The 13,820-nt window shown below is 35.9% G+C and overlaps 1 protein-coding gene across 5 annotated transcripts in view; it reads right to left on the reverse strand.

Annotated features, from left to right (window-relative positions):
- Window positions 1-349: 349 nt before the first annotated feature.
- Window positions 350-13,820, reverse strand: part of ADGRG6 (adhesion G protein-coupled receptor G6) — a 110,215-nt gene continuing 96,744 nt past the window's right edge. For 3 of the 5 annotated variants that reach the window (XM_041470058.1, XM_041470055.1, XM_041470057.1), the window contains 4 exons: window positions 13,325-13,608; window positions 9,303-9,404; window positions 7,220-7,372; window positions 350-3,112 (listed from right to left, as the gene is read on the reverse strand). In XM_041470058.1, coding sequence (XP_041325992.1) covers window positions 2,934-3,112; window positions 7,220-7,372; window positions 9,303-9,404; window positions 13,325-13,608 — 718 coding nt within the window. In that variant the 3' untranslated portion in view covers window positions 350-2,933. Of the gene's footprint in view, window positions 3,113-5,182; window positions 5,230-6,437; window positions 6,951-7,219; window positions 7,373-9,302; window positions 9,405-13,324; window positions 13,609-13,820 lie in introns of those variants that run through there. The other 2 variants (XM_041470059.1, XM_041470060.1) reach the window with 2 other exon arrangements.

The raw sequence follows: 13,820 nt of genomic DNA on the forward strand, positions 1-13,820 counted from the left end.
TTTAAATTATTAATTTGTATTACTTTAAAATATCAGCCCAGCATATTTCCTTTAATTTCCTTTTATTTCCTTTAATTTCTATGACACAACTGCCACTGTAAATTAATGAGATTGCATAACTTCCAGGTCATTCACTGAATGTGGCATTGAGTAAATTAGAAAAGAGAAAGGCATATTCTGCAAAATGTGTTCCCCTGATGAGGTGGAGTTAGTCTTGCACATTTATTTCCAACATTTTGGCTAGGCGTGTACCTGTCTCAAGTACTTAAAAAAACACAAGATTATTTTCCAGAATTCCACTGTGTAATTTTTGCCATTAAACATTAAAAGGAAAAATAAAAGTCAACCATTCACTATTAAAAGACTTTAATTATTTGGAACACTAACATAAAAAATGTTTACTTGAAAAGATTTCTTTCCATTTTAGTCCATCTTCAAACCTGTTACACTATATTTCACTGACTAGTATCACAAATTACACTGACAAGTTTCCTCAAAGTTGCAAAAGATAGTGCTACAGTAAACTGTTTCACAAGTTATTTAGAAAAAACATACAAGAAATTATTCTTTCCCTCTTCTTCTATGATGAAGCAGAAACTTAGCATTAAAGTAACAAGAACAGTCATTATAGTGCTACGTATATTTGACATATTTAACCTCACAAATAAATAAATATGTACAAGGGAGGTTACAGCATGTCAACTACAAAACAGAAAGCTTTACATTGTAGAATTGAGAGCATTCAAGAGCAGCTAAGTGACACAGACAGTTTAAGATTACTACATGGTAGTAAAAAAAGAGAAAAAAATCTTAATTCAGCAAAAATACAGGTAGATGTACATTAAACTGATAGGTTATAGCTCAGCTTCATTCAGGATACTGAGGGTTTTTTTATTTATATATTTTTCATCTGTTATGTTTTATTGATTCCGCATTTTTTTCAGGAATGTTTGGTTTTCCTTCTCTTCACTTTTGAACATCTTAATCCAGTAGAAACCTCACAGTAAGCTGCTATGTGAACACTATTACCTACAGTAGTTTAGCAAGTGGGAAGATAAAATATAAGTTCAGTAAATGCTTGTACATAATCTCTCTGTAAATTATTTCAAATATTAAAGATATCTGACAACACTCTTCCCTGTTATTAATTACAGTTTGAGCGAATGGGGCTGACTTCCATTCATACACCACAAATGTGTTTGCAGTTATGAGACTGAGGTTTCGCTCAGGTCTGTGTAGTGACAGCAGTGTTCCTGGGTGGAACGCCATCGGGACATCCTCCTCCCACCAGGTGTTTGCAGCCAGGGGAAATGTGCCGTTTGTGCGGTCACAGCATTAAATGATCTCTGCACACAAAAGCACGTGCAAAGAGCAGAGAAAGCACAAACCCACATCCCTAACCACTGAGCGTCCACCTGCTTGGCAGCTGAAAAATTTCAGTACAACTTTATGCTCTCTGAATTCAAATAATTAAATATGTGGCTAAAAATATTTTGGTTAAAAAAGGGATAATTTTAAAAACTAAAACCTCCATTAGGAGACATTTTCCTCAGAATGCGGTATTTGAAAAAACCTTTTATGTTTCAGCACATGCCTTCAGAAACGTGCAGCTACAATTTTTATAAAGCTTGTCATGGGGTGAAACACAATTCATGAGGAGAGATGCCCTTTTGGCACTCAAGGTCACTTGCTAATATGTCACACATTTATAGAGATTAAAACAAGTAAGCATTTTATGCTCTTGTCTGTTCTCTGCACACACGCCCCCCCCCACACCCCTCAGTGTCATTATGGACACAATGAACAATGTGAAATTCCTTAATATTGCCTGAACATTTAAACTCTGTGCATCCAACAACCTCAGTCATGTCATCCAACAGGGCAACAAAGGGGTACTGATAATGTTATGTGCCCAGAAAGATGTTGTTTATTTATTTTTGGTAAACATGTTCCAGGTTATCCTAATGTTGCAATGCCATCTGATGGAGGTGTCTGGACATACAGTATATGTGAAGTACAGAGACTGACAAACCCATGGATTTATAAAGAATTCATCTTGCATTTAAATATTTAAACTTCAGTTTTAGCACCGTCCGTAGTTTTTAGATTGTCTCTGGTATATGTTGTCATACTTACTGTGTGTATTATTATAAAAATATGTGTAGAGAGAGTTCTAGGTATATATAAATATATCTAAATAGAGTTGAATGTCTTTTTGTTATTTTGTTTTGTGAAAAAAGAACATTAAACATAGACTTGAGGTGGAAGACACTGCATTTCATACATACCAATCAACAAATGCTGAAACACAACTTTGTGTAAACTGTTTTTCTATGTATGGATACAAATTTGCCTGCATTTACAGCATATGCTGTTTTGGTGAGTAAGTTTTGCATGATCAGGTATATTTAGGCAAAAATGGTTTGAAATAACCCTTTAAGTGGTGGTAGGGTTTTATTCACTTATGGATAAAGAGCACTAGACATTCAAGAAGCAAGAATCTAACAAGTGCCATAGGGAAAATCCATATTTTTCAAAACAAAAAGACCATCAGCAAACTGTTCAATAAAAGCTCGCCTGCATGACATGTCTGCTATTTTCTCCAGGAGTCAAGACTTGCTTCTGTTTGGATTATATTATTTAAAGTTAGGCTTGTGGCTCTTCAGTCTTAAAAGATTATAATTAGCTGTCCAGGCATCATGCTGGCTGGCACACATTTAAAAAAAGCTTAATACCATGGTAAAAACCTATCGTTTTCCACAACAGTAAAAACTTTAAAAAATCAGTCCTTAAGTGGAAGCTGTTTGCAGGAGAACACTATAAACTTGGAAAAAATAATTGAACAGGTCACATTCTATAACATTCAATATTCTCAATTCCAGGCAGACATTTTATATTCCTTTGATTTAAAAAACAGCAAATCAGAAACCCAGCTAGAACTTTGTGCTGCGACTAAATGTGTCGGACATGATGATATTTTTATAGAAGCTGTCGGAGTGAGGATTGCAGTATCCTTTGACTTTGTCAATAACCTGGTGGACAGGGATGATTGATGTCTGTTCTCCATCCTCTTGGGCAAATTTTGAAGATGGCTTGTCAAGAAAAACATTCTCTAAGAGAAGGAAAAAGCAACAAGAATTAGTTAGGGCCTCTTAAGCAAATTCACAGTTTAAAAGATGTGTCACTCCCACATTGATATGCCTTCAATTGCCACTACTGCTGAATTAAATTACTGCCCTAAGAATCAACAAATAACTTTTTGGCTTCAGATTGGCTCTTCTAAATTCTTTTGAGATGTCTGGTTTTGTGGGCAGACCTTTCAGGTATCTCTTGAAACTATCCCTCTGTTATTTTGCCTAAAGTGTTACTGACTCCTATGACCTTTTAATATATTAATTTACTGCTGATGCTCTGAATCTTACAAACTAAAAGTATTTTGATAGCACTGGATCTCCATAAATAGCATCTCCACATAATAAAGTACTGTAGAATGACTGTGAACAGATTTAATTATTTCAACAGTAGATGTTTTGAGCTATGCACAGAAATAATATAATCTGTGCTGAATGTAGCAGAGGATGTCTTTCATCCTAAAGCAGATAATCAGAGCCAAAACTATGTGCTTGTCTAGCCTCACCTTGCTTTTTCCATAATGTACAGGCCGAAAACTGTAAGGAGGAAAGGATGCAACAACTGGGCCTCCCTTCAGAGTCCATGAACTAGAGGTCAAGGGTGAAGCTGAAGAGGTAAAGAAGCAAGACAATTCCCAGCCAGACTGGGAAAGTCTGCTTCAGCGGCTCGCATTAGTGCTGTTCAGAGAACGGTCAGTAGGTAGAGCTAATGTAGTGAGAAATGAGAAGGAGAGAGCTTGTCTCTCAAGTATGCTGTCCTAACCGAGCTCTCTTTCTTATCTCTTCCACTGAATAAATTCCCTGAACCTGGGCAAGATCTGTACCACTGCAAGCCAGCAGTAAGGTGGAGCACCCTGGGAAGAAATATTTTCTACAAGTGATATTTTTGATGGCTGTTTACAAGACTTTGGTGAAGTAATCTCCTAAAATTCCTTGTTAAAGGATCATTTAAGAATTAAGCATACTACTTCAACCATGATTTCATAAAAAACTTTTCTTAGAAATAAACCAACTTGAAATAAAAAGAAAAGTAACCCATCCCTGGAAAAGTCATGATACCAAGCCATAAAAGAGCACAAAGTGTTGCGAAGGAGAAATGGATTGCAGACAGAGAAATCAAAACAGTTTCACCCATTACAAAAGAAACAGGCATGTTGAGGCTTATCAGGATGATTTTTCAAAGCACACAAGAATGTTCATGAATTGCAGTGAGTAACTCCATGACCAATGGCAAATTTCTGAGTACTGAGAGCCTTTCAAATGTATGCATTTACTAACGAGGGCTTCACATCTAAGTACAGGGTCAAAATTACGTATCCCTGAAGTAAGTGTGAGCTGTATGACCAAATTCTCTGCAGAGATCATCTTAACTTCTAATTCACTGAAGTGTTACAGAGGATATTTAAGTACTTTCTACCAGTAGTTTGGTTTGGGTCTGTAGACAGCTGGGGCACAAGATGCCTTAGTGACCTCTTTTGTTCACCCATGAGGGTCCATCCAATATTTGTGTTGGTGCATTCTGTATTCAAGCAGCAGTTCATAGGTTGGTTTTCAGGCATATATAATTCATCATTCGGAATAATTTTGGGTGCTAATGGATAGAAAAATCTCAATGTCTAGAAGACTAATCTAGTAATGGCCATAGACCAAATACAAGTAAATTAAATTTTCTGTAATAATTTTGATAAATACTAGACAATCTTCTGGAACTCAATCAGATTGTTTTTGCTTTTTAATGTATGCTTTATGTATGGGTAATTTCAGGATAATCTCCTTTCCCCAGACTACTCTACACAGGCATTAATGTCAAGACATTACTGTCTGTTTTCTAAAATGGTATCCTCTAAATGTTGCGTGCCCCATGCAGAATGCAGACACCCAGAGTTTGAAGCATGCTTGTCCTTTGATTCAGCATCAGTGGTGCAAGATGTAATAGAAATAAGCAGCGTTTCTGATTAGCAAAATCCTCTGCATCAATGAGGACATCATGCAAGAAGCATCCCTCCACCCTGTTCCAACCATGCATTCAACAAAAGCAATTCTCACTTTACCTGTAATGCTCCACCACTGATGAGGAAAGGGCCTTAGAAGACATTATCTACACCACAAACACACGAATGCTCGTGTCAATTCCAGGGAGCACATTATTACCATATCAACAAGACTTGCCAAGACATGTAGCTATGGCATTCTCTGCCTGCAATTTAGCTAAGTTGGCAAACTGAGAAGTTCAGCTGTATTAACAATCAGAATCTGAATATTATTTTGTATTGCTTTTATTATTTTTACACATGAGAAGATATGTCAGTATTGAAAAACCTAGTGTTATCAAAAATTCTTGTGGAGTATCACAATAAGATGTGTATTTTGGAGAACAAAATGGAACTTATTAAAATTCCAAAAAATAAAAAGAAAACTGTTGTATTCTCTCAATGTCCAAAAAACCTTCATATTAAAAACTTTGATTGCATTAAGAACTGCAATCCTTTTTAGGAATAATTTATGCTTGGGATTAAGCTAATAATTTTTGAAGAATATATATGATCAAGTTTCTTTTAACTTTACTACTTCTTATCTGGAACAGTTTCTTTGTTTTACTTCAAGAACACCTTGCAAGAATTCCAGCACTAAGTCTTCTTAATTGATAGCCTGATATTAAAGATGCTGTTTGTGGAAGACTGCTGGCATAAGTGTTCCTGCAGGGAAGAGATGAATGAAAAGGGCAGCTGGGTGCACTGCACACCGAACCTGACCTGGCAGCAGGGACAGGCAGCCCAGGGAGGCAGGCACCAGCCATGCTCCCAGTGCAGTTCTGAATAGCAGTCCTGAGAGCAAGCTCAGGTGCCAACAGTCATCAGGAATTTCTAAGACACTTCTCATTTTTACTGTATTCAAAGCAGATGTCCATCCTGTATGTTCTCAATAAACAATAAAGTTTTAAACCCTTGAAATGCCTGATACACAATCCCTCATACTAATGGATCCACTGAATCTTGGTCAGTGAGAAAACAACAGTGTAAGTAATTTAAAAAAAAGGAGTGCTTGTGCCTAACTGAAGCAGGTAATGATCATCAATTAAAATAATAGAAGGTGTTTCCTGGAAACTATGTTATGCATCAAGAAATGTGAGTGTCCCATCATAAATGAGACACTGGGGGCTTAATGAAAATAATTAATACTTAAGAAACAACATAACTTGCCTTCTAGTGAAATCATCTACTTCATATCTAAACATTTTTTCTGATAAATATTTTAAAACACGTAAACACACCTTTGAGTTAAATATGTGCACAGTTTTTATTTCCACTATATTTATAAAAGAGTATTGTATAATAATGCTATGTGACTTTACACAGGACAAAAACATGCACTCACAAAAACAGAGTAACAAAAAAATTCTGAACTATATAAGTGAATTTCTGAAGTATTATCTCAGACACAACCAAACTTGCAAATCATTTCAGCTGCTCTCTTTCTTTGCTCCCTTAAATCTTAAAATTAGCACATTTTCACGGTACGAGTGGAATACAGATGATGCCTTTTATTACATATACCATTGATATCTAAACAAATAAGCAGTAGATATGGCTATTTGTAGAAGGGCAAGACAATGCATACTCTGGGAATACAGTATCCATTTCCGAGTAGGCTCCATTTGTCGTTTTACCCATAAATGTTTTACAGTTAGATGAAAGGAGTTTAACCAAGACAATCAGCTGTGGACTTGGACTCTGAAGACTTGATTCCTATTTCCAGCTGTACTGCCAGCTTTCATGTTACCTTGGGTGAAGAACGTCATCTGTCTGTGCTTTGGCTACCCTGTGTTTACAATAGTATAATAAGCAAAATTTGCTTTCATCGAGTCTATTTCATTTAGTATGGGAACATATGGAGATCAGATATATATATTGGATGTATTGCACGTTGGGTAATGGGTCTTATTAAACAGTAGCATATCTATAAGAAATACTGCACTATACGAATTGATGACATTTTCTCTCTTTAACCTTGGGGTAGAAATGCTTGCTGGGCCTTTAACACAAACCTCTGTGCTCACAGATGCACTGGGTTGCAATGCAAGAACTCACCTGTATGGCTGTTTCGTTTGCAATATGTATTCGTTGTAGATTTTGATTTGGATGTTAGGTAGGTTGAATTGGAGCCGATGGAACTAGAGGATAAGGATTTCCCCAGGTTATCGGAACTCTTCTTTATAATATTGGTTGCTGTTTTGCTCCAATCTAAAAAAGATTGAGAAGTTTTACATAAATAACTATCATAATAAATGCCTAATTTATACAATTATTGTTATTTCAAATATCTGATGCATTTCCTTGTATTGCTTATAACAAATACCCCATCCTTTTCCTGTTAGATATCCTCTTTGGTTCTTAAGAATGATAAAATTATTCCAACTTGATTTACTCTAATAAAAGAGTTGAAATTGGTGGCTCTAACATTCCAACAATAATACAGCAGAACTGCAAGTATGACCTGGCTTTCCAGAATGCAGAAGAGCAGAGAAGCTCTCTAGCAGTATAGGGATACCAAACTTTCCTGACCTGAAGGTGATAGGATCATTACAATGATCTTATCAACTGAAGGTTTGATCTGCTGCTGCTGCTGCGGAAGATACTACATACTAACAACTAGCTTGTTGTTTAACATATTGACGCACAGTTTACATAATAAAGTTTATTCAGTAGTTCACATTTAAAGAATTTAGTCCAAACCATTAAAAAAATAGGCTCCTATGCTGGAACAACTTCTAAAATTGAATTAAATAGCTAATACCGATAAACTGACTGAAGAAAACTAACACTTAGAAACTTACCACAAGTGTTCCAATACCAATAGCAGAATAAAAGTGTCTAACTACTTTTGTACCATACAATTTCAGGTAAGTGCAGGAAGTTCCACAATTAAGTCATCTTGCTGTTATTCACTGCACTTCAATGAAAATCACAAAAATGGAAGAGAGGTCCAAGCCAAAGACACATGGGCCAGTTTAGTCTTGGTTTAAATAAAGACAAATACCTTGTAGTAAATTATTGCTAGAGTGTTTAGGTATGGAAGTTCACATTTGATTTATATTTCACTGTTCTGCCTGAAAACAGTGTCAGGTTCATGGAGATTAAAACCAGCCCATGGAGATAAACTGGTTTATGCCAGACATAATGCCATCACATTAACTATACCACTGAAATATTCAAATCCTTCCTGTTTTTATTTCTACCATATTCATACCCACAAGCTGCCCAACAGCAGCACAAAAAAAAAAAAAAAAAAAAAAAAAAATAGTTTGATCGATCTTTGTTTTTCAGTTCAGGAGTTACACGATAAATTACATGGAAACTGGATGTATGAAACAATTTGGATGTCTGATCAGAATGAATATGATTTTCCTAGTTTGTATTGACCCCTTTGAAATAATAAATGAAGTTTTCTTACTGCAAATGAAAGTTTACTGTAGAAAGCAATGCGGTTAATGCCACCTTACACCAGCTGTAGATTTGAACACTGGTCATCGAACAAGAACCATATGAGAAATAATTATATGGTCCAAATCACCACATCAGACAGCAAAGGAAGAGCCAGTTGCCTGAGCAAAGCAGTCTCATGCCATCTGAGATGGCCAAAGGTTCAGGAAACTGTAAGTATAGTGGCCCAAGCATTGGACTTTCCATGTGTCCAAACCAATGTCTCTCCTTTCACTCTGACTGTTGCAGATGAAGGTGAACTTCAGTTCTAGAACCTAATCAGGCTTCTGTTAAAGGAATTTTCTACGTCTCTGAGTCTCTAATTGTCTATGAATTCAATGGCAAAGGACAGGACAGTTTGAAAAGGCAAAGATAAAAGCAAAAGAAGTCATAATATTTCTATGCAACTTTTTAGAATTGCTCCTACATCAGCTTAACAGTCCACACAATTCAAAGTCAACATACTTTAATATAGGTGAAAATGAGTAATACTGGGTTTGGAATGATGAAGTTTGAATCTCTGGATTATTATTTTTTTAAATTTTATTTTTAGGGTTTGAGGTGCCTTCTAAACCATCACCCACATCTCTGACTTACCTTGTATTATATTAAAATAACATAACAAGCTGTTTACCTGGACTTCTGTGGACAACTGCAGCACCTAAGGAGGGGAGTTGTGAACTGCCTTTACCTGAATTGTCTGCCAGTCGGAATCTGCCACAACAGAGATGTCTCCTCCACTGTTTCTGCACATTTTCTTTCATAGCACAATGGAATACAAATATAAACAAACCTGTGACAAAAGCAAATAAACACCAAATGAAGCATGTATTTATAAACAGATTAACTGAAATTTATAATCAGAAGACCATGAAGTACAAACAAAAAAATCATCTTAATATTTTGTTACTGTTATCCTTGCACCATTTAAGAGGTATGGAAATTAACTAAAGTTTTTCCATCCCCTAGTTACCATGTAAATGTCTGGGATATCAGAATACAGAGATTATGATGACTTTTATTGGCATTGTTGATTTAGCTCAGTGTTAATATTTTTCTTTCCTTTTTTTTTCTTTTTTTTTTTTTTTTGCTTAGAGGAAAATGATTGAAAGGTCTTTTCTTTGAAGCAAATAACTATTCTACACCCAACAGGACTGCAAGAGAGAGACTGCAAAATAAATAACAACATTATTATATTAGCAAGGAGATGCTTTATCTCCTGGATATAGTTCTGTATGTACAGAACTGTGGGCTGTATTCTTTTAAAACCAGACATCTTGTAAATGGCACTTAGGGGTGTCCTAATGTAGTGGGTTGAGTGCTGGCCAAATGCTGAAAAAGCACACTTGGATTTATGTGCATCACATGCACGTACTTGAATGATTATGAAAATAGTAAGAATATGCTCACAAGTTCTAATTAGGGGTCCAAGTACTTACTCCCAAAGAAAACTAACATATTTTCATACTCAATTTTAATAAATGTGTTTAGGAATGTTTTTGTGGAGTTGATTTTTCTCATGGAATTTTAAAAGTTTTTATTTTCAAGACAGGAGATAAGCATCCTACCATGTGATAAGGTAGGTCTTAACAGGGCGTATGATATGTTTTCATCACCTACAGATGTACTTTGGAGCTAAATATAGTAGTTGGAAATGCTCCTGAATCTTCTCAGGCTGGCACTGGCTGTGGAATCTTTTGTTGTTCTGTGGCTTAGCCAATTTCTTGTTTTACTTGTACTGTCTGTGAGAGAGCCAACCTGAGGCTGAACACCTGACAGCAAAATGCTATTGCAAGATCCCTCATGATTTTATCTTAGATGTGAATAAATGCTACATAATGTGGGTAAACATGGTCAAGTGGCTTCCTCTAAAACCATTCCTTTATGATCCTGATGAATAGTTCTGTATACTAACGTCTACTATGTTTCAGCTGTCAGAACATAATGGCAGGGTATATCTTGGATTATAATGTTTTAGAGAATCAAATGATCTTCTCTCCTCCAAACTGCTGGCCTAATTTTGCACTAATGCATGCCATTGAACTGGACTTGTATTTGCTTATCAGGTCAGGTTGAGACATACGGAATCAGTTAACTTCAGGTAGGGGTTGGGTCATGAGACACAATCTTTCCAAAGTTTTTCAAGAGCTGATGGGGAAAAAATGGAAAAGCACATTTTGAAATAGGCATGACCTTAATGCATCTGAAATGTAACCTCTCTTGGATTATGGTTACTGTATTTGCATTTGGTAAAATATTTTTCTATGTGATTTGTTTAAAGCACAAAGCAAGTCAAATGCAACCACTATCAGCTCTTATAAGGCTGGAGATATGAAGTTGTTTGTGGCCCAAAGTTCTTAGGGCTTTTACACAGCTTACAAACTTAGTAAATTGATGCTTAATTAAATTGCAGTGAGTATTCTGAATATTTAAAAAGAAAACACATATTCCATAGTAATGCAAAACAAATGTACTGCATTAAGTACTTTGCCTTTGCCCTGTCTGGGCTTGGTCTCCAGAAATTTTTTTCTCTGTATTTCATTATTCATTAAGTTTACAATGTGCTTTTAGTAGTACAGCTTTGGTTTTGGTTCCCAGAGACAAATCAGATCCTAGGCTTGGTTCTAACTTGGCTCTGACTTGAAAGTATTTGGCTTGCCCAGGCATATATATAAAATGAGCAGCCAAAAAAGAAATGTTCCCATATTTTTTACTCTGAGCGTCAAGGAGAAAGCGTCAAGAATTTCCTTTGTAGATGAAACAGCAAAGTACAGTAACACTAACAGTTGCTGCAATTTGCTTTTTCATTGCCAGTGCACAGAAAACTGCTGCTGGAGGCTGCTGGTATGGCTTGAAATACTCATGCAGCTCTCAAAAACATGAGAGAGAACAGATATATTTACCAACATCTCCATAATTAAGCTGCTAATACTGATCAAAGACTTGCCACATTAAAATGCTTTTTGCTGCTAGGGAATGCTTTTTGTTACAAATTTGCCCCATTCCATCCCCTTACTGCTACGTGAACACTGCACCACTTACATAGGATTTTAAACATCCTCTTCCTTTATTCTTTAGGTTTGTGTAGCTCTTTCTGACACAGCAATAAGTATCTTCAGACAGAAGATTTTTATCTCCTATTGCTTGATCTGATGTGTCTGAGCGTAGACTGCATCATCATTGCTACCACAATCCATGAAAATCTCATCACTCTTCTTTTTACATTTAATTCTTGTCTTTTTCAGTTTCATCTTCTGACTTAACTGCCTTCCAAATATTCATCTTCCATTAAATAGTGCCATTACCCCATTTAGGCAGTGATGGCCAACCTTGTATGCACTCTGCACATACAAGCTTAATTGATTGCACTGGAAATTCTGGTTACAGAGAACTTGTTCAATTTGACCCTTGGCAAGGTTTTCAGAATTTAAGTCTTTTTTCATGTTCTTCCCATACTTCTGATCTCCCTAGGCCTGTCTGAATTTCTAACACAGACACAGTGCAGTAAATACTTGGTTATGCTGCTAGGGGAGTATCAGAATGTGTCCTTTGGAAAAAACAGTCTCTAGTAAGAACACCACATCCAAGTATTTTTTGTCGTTTTGCTTAGCATTTTTGGTTGAAACTGACCCAAACAAAAACCCACAACATGATTCTCTTTCCATGAAAGCTCAATAAATCTTTTAGTGCAGTAAATACATCTCAACTGTATCAGACAAAATCTGCACAGGGTGATATTAAGTATTTTTTCCATAAAGAGAAGATATTTTGCTGACCCTAAGAAAATTTCATTTTTATCTCAATATTTGTGTTGCATAACACATGTTCCTTCAATGACATTCTTGAGTTTGTTTTTTGGGGTTTTTCAGGTTTGGTTTTTTTTTTTTTTCCTCTCAGCAGATTTAATTTTTATATCCATATGTGTGTGGCATAACACATGTACTTCTAATGACCTTGGGGTTTTCTCTTCATTACATATTTAGTTGTTTTTTATAGGTGGATAGGGCAAGCACTGGTAGAGAATTTTATGGCAATTGAAACATATGCAAATTTTAACCCTGTGTTGAATTTTTTAAAATATCAGCTGTATCATTCTGTAATTTATAACCATGTGATTACAATTTACAGCATTTTTCAGAAAGACAATCTATGCTGGAAAAGTAAAATACTGAAAACTTGAGTAACAGAAAGAAAAATAAGCTGACTGTAACAGTCACTAGATTTTTCTTAAGCAAAGAATATCCTATATGTCTCTGCTATCTCTCCACACTGAGACAGGACTGAATTTCATTTTATGAGTTTCTCATGCCTTAATAAAATATTTATGAGTTTTACAGATTCCCTACAGGAAAAAAAGTAAAGAAAAAGGCTTCCTATATTTGTTACAATCAGTGAAAGGAAGTGCTGAAGGTCATACAGCATGTATCTCAACAGAGAACACTGCAGATTGTTAGCTAGTGAGAGCTTTATTTATAACATAGCTCATTTTATGGAAAAAGACATTGAAACTATAATTAATTTACATAAGATATTCAAACCACCTGTAGTTGGTATTATTATTCCACATAAGGGGAAACTAATGATGTTTAAGTATCAAAGGAAAACCTGGAGAGCCTGGATATGAGTTCCCTGGTCCAATCACTGGGCATAGTATGCCCCAGAACAGTAACAGATCAAATATTATTCGTTCACAGAACAAAAAATTCAGCTTACCTTGCAATGAATTGAAAATTGAGAAGAGGTACAGGAAAGCAAGTGTTAAGGGACCCCAGGCAAAAAAGGCAAAGCCCCATGTCATGCCCAGGAGGAAGGTCAGGCTGACCACGCTGCGGAGGTTCCTCAGGATCTCTTCCTTCAGGCTCCGATTCGTTCTTTTCCCATTCCTCCCGCAGATTTGCACCATCACCACAATAAACATGGCGACATTCATTAGAAACATGATTCCAAAGTAGCCGGCACATGTCACGTAAAAGACAACTTCGTTCTTGATCCAGCAGCTATAAAAAAATTAAAATAAAATAAAACAAAGGATCATTTTTGGTTAATGGCGACTATCCTTCCATTAATCATACAACTAAAGGAAAGTGAGCCGGTTTCTGATACCACTGATGCAGAAATATAACGTAAAATGAAACATTTGTCCATTTTCTATTTGGAAACAGGATGAAGCTCAGAGGCATCTTAAGTGACTATGGCCTATATTAAAATA

This window comes from Pyrgilauda ruficollis, unplaced genomic scaffold (assembly GCF_017590135.1).
Source record: "Pyrgilauda ruficollis isolate IOZ18807 unplaced genomic scaffold, ASM1759013v1 scaffold24, whole genome shotgun sequence".
Taxonomy (NCBI): Eukaryota; Metazoa; Chordata; class Aves; order Passeriformes; family Passeridae; genus Pyrgilauda; species Pyrgilauda ruficollis.